At 57.1% G+C, this 17,555-nt stretch overlaps 8 protein-coding genes across 8 annotated transcripts; 6 read left to right on the plus strand and 2 right to left on the minus strand.

Annotated features, from left to right (window-relative positions):
* Window positions 1–293: 293 nt before the first annotated feature.
* SPRG_09097 (hypothetical protein) lies at window positions 294–872 on the minus strand. The gene is made up of 3 exons (XM_012348538.1): window positions 773–872; window positions 420–726; window positions 294–372 (listed from the first exon to the last, which is right to left on the minus strand). The coding sequence occupies exons 1-2, from the start codon at window positions 859–861 to the stop codon at window positions 429–431; spliced, it is 387 nt and encodes a 128-aa protein (XP_012203928.1). The 5' UTR covers window positions 862–872; the 3' UTR covers window positions 294–372; window positions 420–428.
* A 475-nt stretch (window positions 873–1,347) lies between these two features.
* On the plus strand, window positions 1,348–1,982 carry SPRG_09098 (hypothetical protein; the record flags this gene model as incomplete). The annotated part of the gene is made up of 3 exons (XM_012348539.1): window positions 1,348–1,612; window positions 1,656–1,836; window positions 1,883–1,982. The coding sequence occupies 3 exons, from the start codon at window positions 1,348–1,350 to the stop codon at window positions 1,980–1,982; spliced, it is 546 nt and encodes a 181-aa protein (XP_012203929.1).
* Window positions 1,983–3,103: 1,121 nt separating this feature from the next.
* Window positions 3,104–5,746, plus strand: SPRG_09099 (hypothetical protein; the record flags this gene model as incomplete). Its single annotated transcript, XM_012348540.1, has 7 exons — window positions 3,104–3,224; window positions 3,277–3,512; window positions 3,570–3,887; window positions 3,940–4,014; window positions 4,059–4,377; window positions 4,421–5,281; window positions 5,325–5,746. The coding sequence occupies 7 exons, from the start codon at window positions 3,104–3,106 to the stop codon at window positions 5,744–5,746; spliced, it is 2,352 nt and encodes a 783-aa protein (XP_012203930.1).
* A 610-nt stretch (window positions 5,747–6,356) lies between these two features.
* Window positions 6,357–7,679, plus strand: SPRG_09100 (hypothetical protein; the record flags this gene model as incomplete). Its single annotated transcript, XM_012348541.1, has 4 exons — window positions 6,357–6,596; window positions 6,648–6,735; window positions 6,785–7,003; window positions 7,048–7,679. 4 exons carry the CDS (start codon window positions 6,357–6,359, stop codon window positions 7,677–7,679), a joined length of 1,179 nt encoding a protein of 392 aa, XP_012203931.1.
* Window positions 7,680–9,481: 1,802 nt separating this feature from the next.
* SPRG_09101 (hypothetical protein) lies at window positions 9,482–10,556 on the plus strand (the record flags this gene model as incomplete). Its single annotated transcript, XM_012348542.1, has 3 exons — window positions 9,482–9,677; window positions 9,731–9,944; window positions 9,968–10,556. The coding sequence occupies 3 exons, from the start codon at window positions 9,482–9,484 to the stop codon at window positions 10,554–10,556; spliced, it is 999 nt and encodes a 332-aa protein (XP_012203932.1).
* Window positions 10,557–11,441: 885 nt separating this feature from the next.
* SPRG_09102 (hypothetical protein) lies at window positions 11,442–12,100 on the plus strand (the record flags this gene model as incomplete). Its single annotated transcript, XM_012348543.1, has 4 exons — window positions 11,442–11,675; window positions 11,726–11,746; window positions 11,802–11,939; window positions 11,984–12,100. 4 exons carry the CDS (start codon window positions 11,442–11,444, stop codon window positions 12,098–12,100), a joined length of 510 nt encoding a protein of 169 aa, XP_012203933.1.
* A 2,061-nt stretch (window positions 12,101–14,161) lies between these two features.
* Window positions 14,162–15,258, plus strand: SPRG_09103 (serine/threonine protein kinase; the record flags this gene model as incomplete). Its single annotated transcript, XM_012348544.1, has 6 exons — window positions 14,162–14,275; window positions 14,377–14,643; window positions 14,698–14,835; window positions 14,880–14,957; window positions 15,002–15,200; window positions 15,248–15,258. The coding sequence occupies 6 exons, from the start codon at window positions 14,162–14,164 to the stop codon at window positions 15,256–15,258; spliced, it is 807 nt and encodes a 268-aa protein (XP_012203934.1).
* Window positions 15,259–15,489: 231 nt separating this feature from the next.
* SPRG_09104 (hypothetical protein) lies at window positions 15,490–15,904 on the minus strand. The gene has a single exon (XM_012348545.1). The coding sequence runs from the start codon at window positions 15,864–15,866 to the stop codon at window positions 15,567–15,569; it is 300 nt and encodes a 99-aa protein (XP_012203935.1). The 5' UTR covers window positions 15,867–15,904; the 3' UTR covers window positions 15,490–15,566.
* Window positions 15,905–17,555: the final 1,651 nt, after the last annotated feature.

Genomic DNA, 17,555 nt, shown 5'->3' on the forward strand with positions numbered 1-17,555 from the left:
GAGCGACCGGCCAAACGAATAGGTACGATGGTCGGGCCTACGAGGACCATGCGTACGATGCGCAGCGCACTACAGTCGTACCCGAGACGCAAGACGTCGAGGCGACGCTGCTTCATGGCCGCGGCTGACGCTGGTGTCAGTGCGTCGCTGACGAGGCGCAGCTGATACAGCGATCCAGAGCGGGTCTTGGTGGATGAGGACGGCGGTGCGCGTCGCTGGCGCTTGGCCCCTCGGGACGAGGTGTCCGACAACACCTCTCGCACGTGACGCACTTCAACGTCCGAGTCTGCGTCACTGAAATCCAGCGCCGTCGCAGCGTAGAGAGCGGTCTGCGGCGTCGCGTCGCCGACGTCCGCGATCTCAACGTGGTACCTAGGCGGTCGCGTCAGAATGGCGAGATACCGCCAGACGCAGCGTACACGACAATATCACCACCAAGGGGCGAGGCGAGAATCACGACGCGGTCGCCATTGTGCAGCGCATGCGCCGTTCGCGACGCTAGGCGCGATCGATGACGCTCGAGACATGTTGCAGTGCGTACCGAGGGCGACATTGTTGACGCGGACGCCATGCACCAAGCAGGTGCGGACCTGCAGCGTATTGCCGCGGTAGTAAATAGAGGTGTGCTTGCTGTCTTCCATCTTGTTGAGCGCGTCCTGCTCCAGCGAGTCGGTGAGGAGCGGGTCCAATGCCGACCGCTCAATGCGCCACGGATCGCCGCCGGGGCTACATGCAGCCATCACCGTCTCGCCCTCCGCATCGAGCAGCTTACCGGAGACGGATGACGTCGAGGCCCTTGGCGGCGAAGGCGGCCGCGGAGGCGTCCGCGAGCTCAGTTGCAGCCAGCCGCAGCGTTGCCATCAGATTCGAAATTCTGCGATCTTTGCGTTCTCAACCGTCGGATTAACCGGCTCGTTTGACTAGATGCACCCAACTTGAGCCGGCCATGGGATCGGTGCAACCGGTTCCAGCGACGTCTAATACGATCGTTTTTGACTGCAGTTTGTATTGACCTCTTTGATTGGTATTCTGCGCTGGTTGATGGGTGTTCCAGTCGTGTGGCTGTGGTTTTTTGGCCTCGGGGCTGGAGCGTGTTTTTCGCTACAACACATTGTATTCATACATCCAAATTTGTACCCGGGCTACGTATCCACACACTAGATGATAGCGCAGAGACCGTTGTACTCAAGAGAATAATGTGTAATGATTCCCTTGGTTGTGCTTGTCAACAGTGCGCTGCAGCGAGCTCAGAGCCATTTGGTGGGGACTCTTTCGAGGGGTAGGGTTCGACGCGAACGTTGGGCTAAAGATAGTACCTCACGAACGCGGCCTAGTTGTTAAAACGGCATGTCGTTCTTTGGGCTTACGTACCTTGGTCCGCAAGGGCCCTTCGAGGGGCTCCTGCCGCTGCACGCGTTTAACGCAACGGACGTGGCAGCGGCCTATGACGTGGCAGCCCAGCGTGGCCCGACGATCAGCACCTCGACCTTTCCTGCGTTTGTGCACGCCTTGTACCATTGCCCCAGAGGCACGAATCCGCCAGCGACGATTGTTGACCAAGTCACCGCGTGGTTCCCCGACGGCACCCTGCCGCGAGCGCAGTTCCTCGCAGGTAGACTGCGCCATCAGTCGTTGCCAACTCACGCGCCACCTAGGAATGGAGGCGCTCCTGGAGGCATCCGAAGACGCGGCTAATAACAACAGCGAGATGGACGCGCATGCGTGCGAATACCAAAGCGGGCTTGCGCTACGCGCCGACAAGTTCAAGCACACGCGCATGAAGAGAGCGCCAAAAGAGAAGCACCACGAACCGCTGACGGACGCGCAGACTTTCGGGTGCGATGGCTGCCAAATGCACTCGGCTCTAATTCCATGCACGTAGCTGGCTCAAAGGCACCGTGGTCAAGACGATTCCGAAAAAAAGCTGCGAAGAAACCAAGTACGCCTCGGCGATGATTCAATCTGGCGTGAGCTACTACTAAGATGAACAAAACCCCATGAGGGTGACAATAACATGCGTGCAAAAGACCAAAGCGCGGCTGCAGGAACGCGCCGATACCCGTGTGGTGGTCGAGAAGGAAGCGGATCGTGGTGGTCGCGACCTTTTCGTATTGTGACGGATCGAGACTGTGTGTGCCACGTCAGCCAGCGCGCCTGTGTCGCTACGATGGCGACGAGCGTGTGTGTTCTGGAAGCGGTGCTGGATACTGGGTTTTCGAACCCTGCCTCCGTGACTTACACTTGACATCCGCGCTGCACCACCAACTTGGCGCAGTATACTTACGGCGGGCAAGATCTAGGCCGACACGCGTGCCGCGAGGAGCAAGTGGCCATCCCTGCGCCGACCGTGTGCTGTACCGTAAAAAGCCAAGCGTGCAAGTTGCAGTAAGTGCGCGTGGTGAGTAGCAGGGTTTGTACCGTTTGAAACTTATCGCAAGTGTCTTCTTAAATTCGCCATTTCTCGCAAACGTCTCATTGTTTTGCCCTGAACACGTAGAGCGTGGACGCCACAACGCGAGGAAATCTCTATCTGTGCCTGTCAGCCATTGATGTCTACTGTAGTGAAATATATCGCCATCTCCCGTGTAGCTGCTACGGTACTCTACAGGCGTGTAGCTTCACGAAGGTCAGTTTGACATCCAGACTGAGTGGCTCGAAACCGCACGCTCCCGTAGTCACAAGTATTCAACACGAATCGCCATCAGTCGGCTGAATCGCACGTCATGCCGTGCCGAATTCAGTGCTAGCTTTCAGCGCCGTGAACACACGCGGCGGAAATCAGGAGACAGATTTTCGCTTGTAGAAAGGCTGAAAATCGCATGTTTGTTCCGTTCAATGGCGTACCGTGTTCACGTTGACATGCAATTGGCACCTTCAACTTGGCGCACTATTGCATCTGCTAGAAGCGGCTAGATACAACTGCGAGCGAGGGAGGCGACTTTACGGACTCTACGGTCACGCCACGCCATGCGATCTTGTCCCGCGACGGAGACAGTACTGGAAAAGTGCACCCTATTAATAGCGGCAGCCAATCGCAGGCGCCTGTCGCCACCATCTGGCGCTGTGTTTCCCCACGCGCCGACGCCATTTTGTCGCGCCCAGCATGTACCTCCAGCACGAGATGTACTCGTTCACGTCGCGGTCCGTGGCCGAGCCCGAGACACCGGTCCCGCTCCTCGCACGGGGCAGCATGGCGGCCATGCGCGCGCGCTTCCAGCTCGATGGTATACCATGGCCTTTCCCAGTTTGCACTTTGCCGTATGATCAATCATCTAGTTGTGCTCGAGCACGTACACATCTCGCACCACGTGCAGCTCACAGACAAGGAGCTCCGCATCACGTTCCAGCGCGACGCCAAACACATCAACTCGGACCCTGCGATCTGGAAGAACAACATGGCCGAGTTCCGACAAGTCGTTGGGCTCCAGTCGACACTCACGCGCGCCGACCGGTCGTCGACGTCGTCCGCGACCACGTTTGAGCCCAAGTTGTACCACTTCATCGTTACCTCAGTATGTGCAATGGAGCCTTCGATCGATGTCGTTAACGAGCAATACCTGCTCGCTTAGCTGCCGTCGCAGACCCAAGTCGCCCATTTTGAACTCGACATTGCGCTCTACTTGAACAAATCGCTCACCTTGTCGCTGCCGGCGCTTCCGTCGTCCAAAGACCCTTCGGCGCGCCTTTCGCTCAACATCAAATGTCACATCGTTGACCGCAACAACAATCCCACAAAGAAGCACCGGGCCGACACGGCCACCGCGGCCGACCTTCGCGGCTCGACGCGCCTCGTGCGAGACCCCTTCATGGATGGCCCTCTGCGCCACTCCAAGGCGCCGCCATCGCTCGTGCGCTCCAGCACGCTAACCGACTCGTCGTCGACGATGGTACGGCGTCATCGTCCTTGAATCGTTTTCGGCAGTGCTGACGCATGCTTAGAACCACGGAGGAATTCAAGATACGTTTAGCGAGTACTCGGACGATGGCCACGCATCTATCGACCGCCTCACGCGGGTGCGTGTCTCGTTGCCGGAGTCTTGGACTTGACGGCTTTGTAGCAACTCGAGGGCCAGCAGCGCAAGGTCAAGAAGCTCCAGGCATCCCTGACACTCGCTGAGAAAAAAATGGATGGCCTACAGTTTGAGCTCGACGAGCTCCAAGTGCGTGAAGACGGCGAGACGCAGCATGGTCTTCAATTGCGGACATGGAACCTCACGCTGCTTCAAGAGTTCGAGATTCTCAAGCTCCAATTGGTGCAAGACGCCATCGCAACTACTGGCTCGCTCGAGCCTGCGTATGACCACATCCAAAAGATCCACGAGCTGACCCGCGCCGCCTATGTATTTGAACCCGAGACCACGATCGACGAGATTCGCAGTGCGAGATTTGCTGTCGATTTCAGCTGACTGTATTCATGTAGATGACTCGCTTGAGGACGACGACGACGACGATGCGAGCGAGTTTGGCAAGCACTCGCTGAGCTCCAGTCACCGCGAGATCGACTCCAACTTCAACTTTGACCCTGAAGTCGAGTGGAGCGGCGGGTCCCCAAAGAACGACGACTCGATCGTGCTCGAAGACATGAGTTTTACGACGTTGGCCCACGACCCGCCGCCCTTCGCGCCGTGCGTGCTGGCGGAAGACGGCAACCACGTCCTTATCGACGAGCTGCGCAACATCTTGAAGCGCAACCAGCGTCTTCAGCAAACGACAGAATTTCTGCTCGTCGCACTGCAGCCAGCAGGCTCGACGACGGATGAGCCACTGCTAGATCCGATCCCAGTGGCAGTGCCAGCGCATCCGAAAGAACTCGACCCGCTTGGCCTCGCACTGGAGCGCGACTTGGACTTGAATGCGCGCCTCAAGCAGCTCCAAGATGAAAACGCGACGTTGCGCGCAGACCTCGAACAACTCCAAGCCCAAGTGCAACTGCAGCAAGGCCTCGGTCGACTGAACGCAGTCATTGCCGAGAAGAACGATCTCGCCGCCAAGGTCAAATCGCTTGAAGCCGCGCTCGCCTCCGCACCCTCCACCGACGCCTTCCAAAAACTCGAGACGAACCTCGTGTCGGCACTTACGACGGTGCGTTCGTTTCATCCAACTCTCTTCCTCAAGTTACGACAGGTCGCCACGCTGGAGAAGCGCCTTCAGGAACTCGAGCGCCGTCCGCCCCCGACGACAACGCCGACGGCAGCGACAGCATCCCATCACGTTCCGGCGAGTCCCGTGCGCTCGGAAATGGCCGTCGAGTCCATGAAGCACATGCAAACGCTCAAGCAAGGTATCACTCGATACACTACTGTTTTGATCGAACGCCAATGTAGAAAATCTGGCCATGAAGTTTCGCTTGACGACGCTGGAGCCACTGCAAGAAAAGTACGAGATCGCAGAGAAGGAACGCAAGCGCCTGAGTCTGCGGCTGCAGCAGTTCGTGGCCGACGACAGCGCGGACGCGGTCGGGCCGCGGTCCCGTCAAAATACCATGGACAAGACCCACGACGACGTGCGCCCGGACGCCCTCACGCGCCAGCGCATGGCCGGCATGGACATGCAGATCAACGTGCTCAACGAGCTCCACCGAACGCAGACGATGCAGATTCAGCACATGGAGGAAGACTATGCCAAGGTGCGCGCCGACTTTGTGGCCCACATGAAGGAGATGCAAGACGCGATGGCGGCACTCGCCGACGAACACGCGCTGCTGCAAACGCCAGAGGGTCGCCGCGCCGCGCTCGCGCTAGCCTAAACGATCCTATTGTCCGTATGGAAGCAACGGTCGCGTCGAGAGTAGAATACTGATAGATTGATAGATTACCGAGGTGCGAAGGAAGGACCTTGCAGACAACTTGTTTCTTCTTGCAACGTGCCGCTGGTAGAATGCTTCAAGGACACTCGTCCAGTTTTGGTGCTAGCTATTGTCGAATCGCCGTATACTAGTGAAGTATTGACGCCGTAGTTGGCCCAAGGACTGAAGAATGGATATCCAGGATGATGCCAGCACGGGACAGTACACTGTACGACCTTCTCATGCGTGGCGATGATGCCAATGCACTGCAGTTCTTGTAGTCAGACGAGCTTTCTCTATCATGTTGAAGCCGTGGTGAGAACCGAGAAATTGTTGGAGCACTCGGCAAGGAAGAGGTTTCCTTCTCGTCCTCGGCCCAAGATGGTCACGCTTGAATTTCGGTGGGATTCAGCTCACTTTTTTGTCGCACGCTGTATTGTCCCGTTTTACCCACATTCCATTTGTGGGACAAACCAGCGACCTCACTTCTTACAATGCACTCTTTGCACGTCATCCGGATACAAGTATATCCCAATTACTGATAGGGACAAACCGTGGCGAGCTCCAGCACATGTCGCAGCGGCCTCTGCCAAGCCGCCTCAGCCGCAAAGTGCCATTTCCGCATCCGCCGTCAACAACCAGCCACCACCATGTCGTTCTTCTCGAGCCTCTCGAACCTCACCAAGCAGGTCAAGGAAACCCGGAGCACCTCGAGAAGGTCGAGCGCTATGGCAACCAGCTCATCGACCAGCACATGGGCAAGAGCACCAAGGAGGTGAACGCGACGGCTGCGCCGCCGGCCGACGCCTGGGTACGCAGCTCTGGCTTGTTCAGGCGTAGTCTCATTGGAATCGTGGAGTAGCACCACCAGGAATACCACAACTCGTCGAGCACGAAGAAGGCGCTCTTCATCGGTATCAACTACTACAACACCGAGGCCGAGCTCCGCGGTACGGCGACAACAAAGCCGTCAACACCGGCTCACGCGAACTTCGCTAGGCTGCGTGAAGGACGTCGAGAACCTCTCGAGCTTTGTCCACGAGAAGTGCGGCTTCCCCATCAACACGATGCGCAAGCTCACGGACGACGGCAACGGCTACGCTCTCCCGACGCGCGCCAACATCCTCTCGGGCATGCGCTGGCTCGTGCAGGGCGCCAAGGCCGGCGACTCGCTCTTCTTCCACTTCAGCGGCCACGGCTCCCAGGAGGACGACTCGAGTACGCTGATTGTTCGATGAGGTCGTTCTCACTTTGCACCATAGACGGTGACGAGGCCGATGGCATGGACGAGACCATTTGCCCCGTCGACTACGCGACGGCAGGCATGATCACGGACGACGAAATGCACGGCATCCTCTGCGCGCCGTTGCCCGCCGGTGTGAAGCTCACGGCGATCTTCGACTGCTGCCACTCGGGCTCGGCGCTCGACCTCCCCTTCACGTACACGATCGACGGCAACTTGCAAATCCACGAGCAGGACAACCGCCTCGTCGCGGCCAAGAAGTTCCTCCGCGCCGGCCTGGACTTTCTCCGTGGCGACACGCAGGCCGCCAAGCGCGGCTTCCAGGACGCGTACAGCTCCTTCTCGGCCCCGCCTCCGCCGACGTCTGGCCCCGTCGCCGAAAAGTCCATCAAGGAAAAGACCACCGCGGGCGACGTCGTTCTCTTCTCGGGCTGCATGGACACGCAGACGTCGGCCGACGCGGTCATTGACGGCACGGCCACCGGCGCCATGTCGTACGCGTTCATTGCGGCCTTCGAGGAGCACTCGATGGACATCACGTACCAGGAGCTCCTCCGCGCGCTCCGTGGTTTCATGCTCTCCAAGTACTCGCAGATCCCGCAGCTCTCGGCGGGCCGTGCCATGCGCATGGACGTCAAGTTTTCGCTGTAAATGTGCAATCGAAACGATGGTTTTTTGTATTCTTTGACGCGTTCAACCAAGGGAACAAGCTGGAGATTAAGGGCACTGAAACTAGTTCACGTCGGCGACCGGCAACCAGCGTTGGCAAGGTTGTGGGAACAGAAGGGGTCGAGAAGGCTAGTAGAGCAAGGCAACGATCACTGGGCAACGATGGTGGATGTTCAGGATCCCTCGCTGCAAACTGGGCGGGACGATCTTGTGGTCCGCCAGTGAAGTTGGCTTGTAAAAGTGATCCAGATCTGTGTCGATTGTATGACGTGGCACGCTCGCTGCCTGATGCGCGGCCACTTGTTCGACTCCAAGTTGGATTGCGTCGATGCATAAAGTTCTCGATGCAACGAATGCAGCGCGTTGGCGTGTAGCGTGAATCGCCGCGATGTGACGTCGCACTTTCCACTTCGGTACACTCCCACGCTTCCCGAGTGCCAAGAACTTAAATCGCTTGCGACCAAACTTCGGAGTCAGGAGCGCTGTCATCTCACGGCACGGAGCACGTCTAACGCTCATCGTTGCAATGTACACGCATCCATCGAGAGACACTAAGCGTGTTGCGAGGGGCGTGGGAACCAACTAGGAATTCGATCATTCGATGTATTCGATATCGGAAGTTGCTCGGCCCGTGGCGCCGACCAGATTTTTGCTCGCCGAAAAGTGAAGAGGGAAGTGACTGCGGAAGGAGCTGACTGCGGGGACTTGTCCCTGGATTCGAAGATAGACCAACATTCTCAAATGACGTGGCAAGAGGATGGGAGCGTGTATGGTTTATGCCACGCGTTTGGCTGCAAGCATTGTGCGCGATGTAAACGGCGCTAGCTTCGCACAAGTCCGATCGAGAGCACCTCGCAGCCCAGAGCGCCTAGGAGACGACCCCGTCCGTTCTCTGGATCCTCTTACAAGGCGCTCATCGTCGAGGACGATGGCGTCAAGCGTGGCGGCAAGATGATGTGCGATACGAGCAAGATACTTGGCCAAGTGCAAGGTGGATGCAAACCCACCCAAGAGTGACGTGCGAATTGAAATCGCACATGTAAAAACCACATAGATTCGCGACCACGGCCGTCCGTCCACTAAAGGCACGCAACTTACCGCTACCATGTCCCTGTGATTGCTCGCCACCAGATACGTAGAGGCCAGCGTATAGGCGTCAAGAGAGTCTCAATCTATCTATCTACCGGTATGGCGCAAATCTCGCCTCGATCGGAACCCAATCCTCTTGAAAAGAAGCACGAATTTACTGTCGCTGCTGCAGACCAGGGTAGTAAATCGCTACAGACATCGCTATGTGTATCTACAACGAGCCGGAGGCGCCGCAGATGGACCCCGACGCGTCTGCTGTCGGCGCATCGACGTCACGCGATGGCGCCGCCTCTTGCATCGCAACGCGTACCAGCCGTGATGGCGATCCCATCACGAACGGGCTCGTGGTTGGGTGGATTTAGCAGCTGGCCACGGCCATAGAATCCAGCACGTGGGAAACAGCGTCACGCGCCGACCGCGCTGGCGTCACTCGATGGGCGTCGCGGCAACTGGCGACGTGCTCTGCGAACAGCGACCATGGGGCGGGAGCTGTCGAGTATGCTTGAAGATCCGCACAAAAGAGTTGGCGCGGCCCGATACGTCAACGTTGAGCTTGCACCAAACGCCGCGTGATGCGCCGACGCCACCGCCGCCGTTGGCCAATCCGAATGGCGCCATACCGGATCCGGATACGCAACGCCTTTTTCGTCGAAAGATGCAAGTTGAAGACTTTGAGTCATTCCCAAGTTTGCACCATGCCTGCCACCACTGTCGTTGTCTCCGGCGCCGCCGGCCAAGTCGGCTACTCGCTCCTCCCGCAGCTCTGCGGCGGCCACGTCCTCGGCGCCAACACGCGCATCAACCTCCGCCTCCTCGACATTCCCCAGTCGCTCGAGGTCATGGAGGGCGTCAAGATGGAGCTCCTCGACTGCGCGTACGACCTCGTCGACGGTACGCACGCTCGCTCCTAGGAAGATGGCATCTCATGATGCGGATGACGCTAGATATTACGCTCACGACGGACGCCGAGGTTGCGTTCAAGGGCGCCAACATTGCGATCCTCCTTGGCGGTTTCCCGCGCAAGGCGGGCATGGAGCGCAAGGACCTCATCGCCAAGAACACAGCCATCTTCAAGGTCCAGGGCGAGGCCATCGAGAAGGTCGCGGACCGCGACATCAAGGTGCTCGTGGTGCCAACCCGGCCAACACCAACTGCCTCGTGTGCATGCGCCACGCGCCGAGCATCCCGACCAAGAACTTTTCGGCTCTGATGCGCCTCGACCACGAGCGCATGCGCTCGCTCCTCACGGTCAAGATCAACGAGGCGTGCGGCGCCAACACGGTCACCTCGACGCAGGTGCAGAACTGCATCATTTGGGGCAACCACTCGGCGACGCAGGTCCCGGACGCGTCGTACGTGACGATCAAGAAGGATGGCGAGGCCAAGCCGCTGTCGGCGTACTACAACGACGAGGACTGGCTCCACGGCTCGCTCATGAAGGACGTGCAGCAGCGCGGCGCCGCCATCATCAAGGCGCGCAAGCTCTCGTCGGCGCTCTCGGTGGCCTCGGCCATCAAGGGCCACATGCAGGCGTGGCTCTACGGCGCGACCGAGGTTGTCTCGATGGGCATCCTCTCGAACGGCAACAAGCACGGCGTGCCGGAGAACCTCATCTTTTCGTTCCCGATGCGCTGCCACGGCGACGGCCAGGTGACGATTGACGAGACGATGACCATCTCGCCCGCCATCGAGAAGCTCATCAAGACGACGACGGACGAACTCGTGAGCGAGAAGGCCGACGCCGCCTCGATCCTCGGCATGACGTTGTAAGTCGTTTGTTCCCATCCCGTTCGACACTGGCTGCGTCCACGTCCGCTTTTCACATAACTATAAACAATACACAGCATGTGTCGAGTCTTGTAGCTTTATTAGCTAAACGAGAAAAATCCACGGCTACGAGAGACGACAATGCAGAAGTGATCCGAGCAAATGGGTCGGACTGGGTGCTTGGAGATTCCTTTTGAAAACTCTGCGCTTCATTTGTGGATGGGAAGTCCCTGTAGAATACCGATAGCTTTGGCGATGCGCGGGTAAATAGGCAGCTCCAACATCCCAGCAACCAACCCCCTAGCTCTAAACGAAACGATCGCGGGATCGAATCTGCGATGGGTAAAACACGCATCTACGTGGCAGAGCCAGTCGCCGAGTTGACGTCGATGACTGCTATTGTTGTACAACCTCGCGAAACGCCATGGCGCTGCCCGTGATGGCGATGCTCTAGTCGTCGTGTGGCGCGACTGGTGGACGCTACTGATTCTACCAGCGATTGCCTAAGTGCCATTGCTCCCACCGTCGTGGTGCCGGCGGCTCGAGTGGCCGATTCTCATTTTGCAGCCGCACATCGTGGCAGACGGAGGAGCGAGATACCATGTACCTGTAGCCAATCAGAATGCAGAAAAAGAAAAGGCGGGTTCGGGTTGGCGTGTTCTTTCTTGAAGAAGGCGTGGCATTCAGCACCCGAGGCGATGCCAAAGCAGCGGACGCCAAACATAGCGACAGCACTCAAGGTCGTATGGAAAGCGAACGTCGACGCCATTCTGAACCATCGCGAGGCCACGATGATGCAGTGCACTGGAGCGGATCGAGCGCAGAGCCGATGAACGAACGCCAGCACAAGGCAGAAGCAAGGTCGATGACTCTATAAGCGACAGCGAGATGAACCATGGCTTTGTAGGTCTCCAACGTCGTCAAGAGATTCGATCGCCCACCCCGACCCACAACGTCGCGCCTCCAAAATGGACACTCTCCGCCGGCTGCTTGCATTCACTCGTCCTCCGCGTCGGCCCGCTCAACGAAGCCACGGCCGTGCAGTACGCGCTCCAGATCGTCCACGGATTGCAGTACGTGCACAGCAGCAACGTCTGCGTGGCAAACGTTGCTGCTGTGCACGTACTGCAATCCGTGGACGATCTGGAGCAACTCAACTGAGTTTTCGAAAGAGCTCTAATATTGGCCACGACGTACGTCTTTTCTCCACTAGTTCCTCTTTGGCGATGAGATTGTCTGCGGTACTAGGGTCAGATGCGCATTGCCGACTTTGGCTTGTCCTACGCGCACCCAGCGCCAGAAGGCATCATCGTCGGCACCCGCGGTACTCCGTTCAACTGTGCGCGAGAGCTCTGGGCCGAGGAGCCCATTGTTTCCGACAAGATGGTAGGCGGTGTTTATTCTCATCGTTGGCCTTATCGTGAATCTAGGTTGATGTCTGGGCCCTTGGCATCGTCATCTACGAGATGCTCACGTTGAGCGGCTTCTGGGAGAACGGATGCCGAAACGATGGAGCCGATCCTCTCGGCTCCATGTCGCTTGCATAGCTTATGATGCAGACGATGGGTTCGAGTGCTCCAGTTGGCGCGTTCTGCACGCTGGTACAAGTAGGACTGCCTCTGCAAGTGCCTTTTACAAGTCTCTTACTATAGACTCGAGACGTCTAAATTGACTAAATTACGATGTTGTTTCATTCGTTGTGCTATCGTACTATTCGCACAAGTTGTGGTTTGCCAACGCTCTCCCCACGACCATGTAGTAAATCCAATATTGACGTCAGCAAGATTGTCGTACACCGGTGTACAACATTAATTCTGAGCTCATCGACGGCCGATACAATCTCGATGTGCACCGGTGTACAGAAAGGGCATTGGTCAGGCAGATGAAATCACTTCGGTTTACGACAAGAAGTCTATGCAAGCCTTCCAAACCCATACCAATCTACATGAAATCTGTGCCGATACTGATGTACTATCATTCATTGCTTCTTCTTAAGCGCTTGTCATGTCCATTCAACATGCAACAGGTCAGCTCACCTGTGGACGGTACTAGTAGGTGGCGTCTGCCACCTTTGTGTCGCCACCGGATCGTATGGCGCCGCGTCGACGTCCACCCGACATGGGCTCACCGACGTTCAATGCGCCCGAGAGTTATGGTCGACAGCGGCCGAGTGCGGCTCGATGCCACGGCTCTCGACGATTTCGACAAGCTATGTAGCTTCGTGGCCGCAAGAACCCCGCGACGACAGCTGAAAAGCAAGACGAGCGAGTGAAGACAAGGGAGTTTGCTACTAGTAGTCGTTATACATGCGAAGTCTTTGCGATAACAAAGACAACGCGGAACAAGTGCATGCATACGCTCGACCCATGCATGGATTGATATGCATTGCGTTTATGGGACACGCACAAGATCGGCGGTGTGTCCAATCGCGATGGTCGAATCTGGAAAGGGTCCGATTTTCAGCCAGTCGGACAAGACTTTTGCATCTGGACGCTTGTGATTGGTCAATTGTCTTGGATTTTACGTCCGAGCTCATAATTCATCAGGCGTCTCCATTCTGATGAATTATGAGCTCGGACGTAAAATCCAAGTGCAATTGACCAATCACAAGCGTCCTGATGCAAAAGTTTGTCTGACTTATAGGCCTCCGCCACGGTCCGGTTCGGTCCGGTTCGGCTCGGAACCGGACCCTTTCCATCGCGATTGGCAAACCGCCGATCTTCAGTGTATTAGTACCGGTACGAACCGGAAGGATAGTTGGACGTCACTTAGCTTAGCAGGATAGTAGTTAGTTAGTAAGTAACCTACTACTAGTAGTTTACCGACTAAAAAGGCCGACCTACTGTACTTTATCAGTCTCAAATCTCCTCCGGTCATGGCGAAGCAGCGCAAGAGATCGGCGCCACCGTCGACGACATCGCCACGCAAGGTCCCTTCAAAGGCCAAGACGACATCAAACGTCACCAAGTTGCCCAAGTCTGCTGCAAATGGCAAGCGTCCTGCGAAGAAGGTGACGACGTCCGAGCTGATCGGTCCCATGACGCGAACGCGTGCAAAGCTCGCGGTAGCATGACGGTTGCCTTCGAAGTGCCTCACAGCTCATGACTTAGACGCAGGCAAGCGCGGACCCGACAGGGCAACCCGCAGTGGGACAAGCCACGGCGGCAAGCGCGGACGCGACGGGGCAACCCAAGGCGGCCACGTCTACGAAGAGCCGGAAGCGCAAGGCACGAGACACGGCAGCGGAGGCGACGGTTGCTCGTCAAATGTGAGCAAACTCTCGTTATACTCGTTCTCTAGGACGCCGAGACTCTGCCGACGCTGGACTTTTCCGTCGGGACCTTGCAGTCGCCCTTGCCCATCGAAGCCGTGGAAGCGCGCACCCTAGCCGACTTGACTGGATTGAATCGCGACGAGCTTCTTTCAGTGGCGAGCGCTGTCAAAGGCCAGCTTGCAGCGAACGGCACACCTTACGACACGTCGGCTCCCTTGAAGCTGAAGCGCATGATTCTCCTTTGGCTTCAGCGCCACCTTCCGCTGGTACAGGCCGACCATGGCTAGGCCCAATTCGGCATGCATTCTGCGCGTAGGCGGTCGATTTGGACGCAATGCTGCCTGCCGTCGGCGTGGAGTGCGATTTCGCTCAGCAGATCGGAGAAGGTGCGACGTCCAAGGTGTATCGCGGCACGTACACCGTCGACGGCAATCTTTTGGCAATCAAGGTACGATATGCGCGACGTCATAGCGCGCTATCTATTCATGTGTCTATAGAAAATGGATCTCGAGGGGGACTACGACCCTGACGCCCGAGAAAATCGTGAAGTACGCGCGTGAAGAAGGCCAGCTACACGGCAGCCTCAAGCACACGAACGTGCTGCGTCTGCACCGCGTGCTGCCATCGTTTCCACCGGCATTCGTTCTTGAGCACGCCAAGGAGAGCTTGCATTCACTCGTCCTCCGCGTCGGCCCTCTCGACGAGGCCACGGCCGCGCAGTACGCGCTCCAGATCGTCCACGGCTTGGAGTACGTGCACGACAGCAACGTGTGCCACGCGGACATCAAGATGGAGAACGTCCTCATTGGCCACGACGTACGTCTTTCTCCACTAGTTCCTCTTTGGCGCTGAGATTGTCTGCGGTACTAGGGTCAGATGCGCATTGCCGACTTTGGCTTGTCCTACGCGCACCCAGCGCCAGAAGGCTTCATCGTCGGCACCCGCGGTACTCTATTCAACTGTGCGCCAGAGCTCTGGGCCGAGGAGCCCATTGTTTCCGACAAGATGGTAGGCGGTGTTTATTCTCATCGTTGGCCTTATCGTGAATCTAGGTTGATGTCTGGGCCCTTGGCATCGTCATTTACGAGATGCTCACGTTTCGGCATCCGTTCTCGCAGAAGCCGCTCAACGTCGAACAACTCGATTTTGACTGCGCCCAGATCAAGGCAGAAAGCCAACCCGGCGGTGCCCCTTCCGCGATCCCGTCGTCTGCATCAAGACGCTCAACTATTCAAGCGACATGGAGCCGATCCTCTCAAAGGATGCCAAGGACTTGCTCGACCGCATTTTCACGCTTCTTCCAGGCGACCGCATCAGCCTCGACGACATCGCGACTCATGCTTGGATGCGCCCGCGCGCTTCTATTAATACCGGTGCGGTGTCCTCCGTGCTCCAGTGGGTGCGTTCTGCACTTTGGTAGCACTGCTATAGACTCGAGACGTCGAAAGTGTCTAAGTTATGATGCAATTTAATTCCTTGTGCTTGCGTGCTATCCGCACAAGTTGTGGTTTGTCAAAGCTCTTCCTACGACCATGTACATTGTAGAAAATCCAAAATTGAAGTATTTCGTCCACAAAATCGCCATACACCGGTGTACAATTTTCATTCTGATACCAGCAATGTGCAAAAACTCTCTACGTACACCGGTGTACAGAAAGGGCATTGGTCAAGCAGATGAAAACACTTCAGATTACGACAAGAAGTATTCACCAAGATATAAAGACGAAAATGACCCCTACTCACAATCCCTGGGTCCAGTACTTGATCTCCTTGTACTGGCCCTTCAGCTGCGCGAGGCGGTCCGCGGCCATGACCGTCGGCCCGTCCACCTGGGCAATGGCGTTTCTGAGGGAAAGCATCTGGCGTTTCAAGTAGGTGAGCTGGCGGTATGGCCACTTGGTGAAGCCGCGCCGGCGGCAAAGGTGGATCACGGCGCCTTCGGTCGAGTGCAAGCGCGCAGCAGCCTCCCTGAGCGGGAATCTGAAAAACTTGCGCAGCTGGTGCGTCGGGATGTTGAGGATCGGCTGAAGGTCGGCCATGGTCCTGTAAGCTTAGGCGTGGGCGGCTCCAGGGAAATTGGCAAGTGAGGATCGTTACCACTGCTCGGTGCGCAGTCGCACTTTATAATTCGCACAGATGGGTACTACCGTAGTATAAAAAAACTGCCAACTTTAAATGGTTCTGATTATACGCGCACTCTTAAAGCGAATTCCATTTCGGACAACGAGGTGCTTTCAGCTGCCTCCGTTGTGTCGCGGTATTCCCTTGTCGCGCACCGCATCGATGACCAGAATGCAGAGTTTCCCCGGCGGCGTGCCCACCGATTGGCTCAGCTTGCGTCGATCGTTGGCAACTCGGTCGCACCAGGTTTCGATCATATCCCCTTCAGCTATATCATCGCGCCTCGAGAGGCCAAATGACGAAGCCAACGGTACGCCCGCGATCATGCCTCGCAAACGGGGCAGTGTCAACCTTCGAGTAGCATGGGTGGGAGGATTGAACGTGGCAAAAAGCTACTGCAATCGGAATCTTGCACGGGAGCGAGGTATTTGCTCGCGCGCCAATGCCGCGGCATTAGCGTACTTGGTCACACGAGGCGGGACCAAAGCCTTGCCGACAACGCGCCTTGAAGCATACCCTTACGAACCCGCACAACGCGTCGTTCAACACTTTTCCCTATGCAGCTGCCTGTAGGAGTATCAGGCGTATCAAGATGACCTGTACAGTACCTGGTCCATACCTACGGACGGTACTACGCGTGTTGTGCGTGTTGTGCGTGATGTGCACGCGAAGCACTTGCGCAACGTACATGTACTACGGTGCATTGTAGTGTGCAATGCTGCAGCAACACTGCAGTTGTACCAAGCGCATCTCGCCAACTGCCTCTCGCTGCCAACACCTACTTCGCGTGGGCTTTTAACAAAAAGTGCCCAATTTCGGGGGCCGTTTACATTTTGTGCCCAATTTTGCAGAATGTGCCCAATCCAAAAATATTGCTGACAGGAAGTGCCCAATCGGGCAAAGACGCACCTAATCTTGAGCACTTTCCAACCAAGCCAACCAACATGAAACAGGTCCCGTGCGGGGTGAGCTGGTAGGAACTTTTGAATATATATATGAACGTGTTTCGCGCTATCTTCGTTGATACAAAGAGTTCGCATACGTAGAGACCAGTGCGTAGAGACTAGCAATCTTCTTCTTCATTATTCGTTCACCGGGCCGTGGCTGCGCAGGCGGCGGCGGGGGGCTCGTCTTGCTCTTCTGTCGTCGCCCGGGGGCGCTTGCGGCCGCGGGTGAGGCCCATGACGACACGCTGTGTAAAAGCCTTCCAGGCTTTGCCGTCGGCGGCGAGCTACGCAGTTGGTTGAGGTCCTCGAGAGACGCCAGCGATTGAGGCGGCGTCAACGACTAGAGGTCGCGGAAGATGGGCAACGTGATCTTGGTGCGACCTAAAAAACGGGGCGCCTCGGGAGCGGCAAAGAAGCGGGCGGCGGCAATGCTGACAGGGACGTCTTCCTTCAGGCGCAGCACGTGGCCCAGCAGGCGCCAGTGCCGGCGGGCAACGATCGCGCTCAGCGCGACACTCTTGCAGCGTTTGTAGAGCGCGACGTCGCCGAGCGTGTTCGGGTGAAAGATACCTAGAAGGCGGCGCAGCTGCCGGCGATGGAAGCTGTCAAGGCCCTCAAGGCTCGTTGGCGTCAGGGCCCACGTGCCACAACTGAAGTTTT

This window comes from Saprolegnia parasitica, assembly GCF_000151545.1.
Source record: "Saprolegnia parasitica CBS 223.65 unplaced genomic scaffold supercont2.45, whole genome shotgun sequence".
NCBI classification, from domain to species: domain Eukaryota; phylum Oomycota; class Saprolegniomycetes; order Saprolegniales; family Saprolegniaceae; genus Saprolegnia; species Saprolegnia parasitica.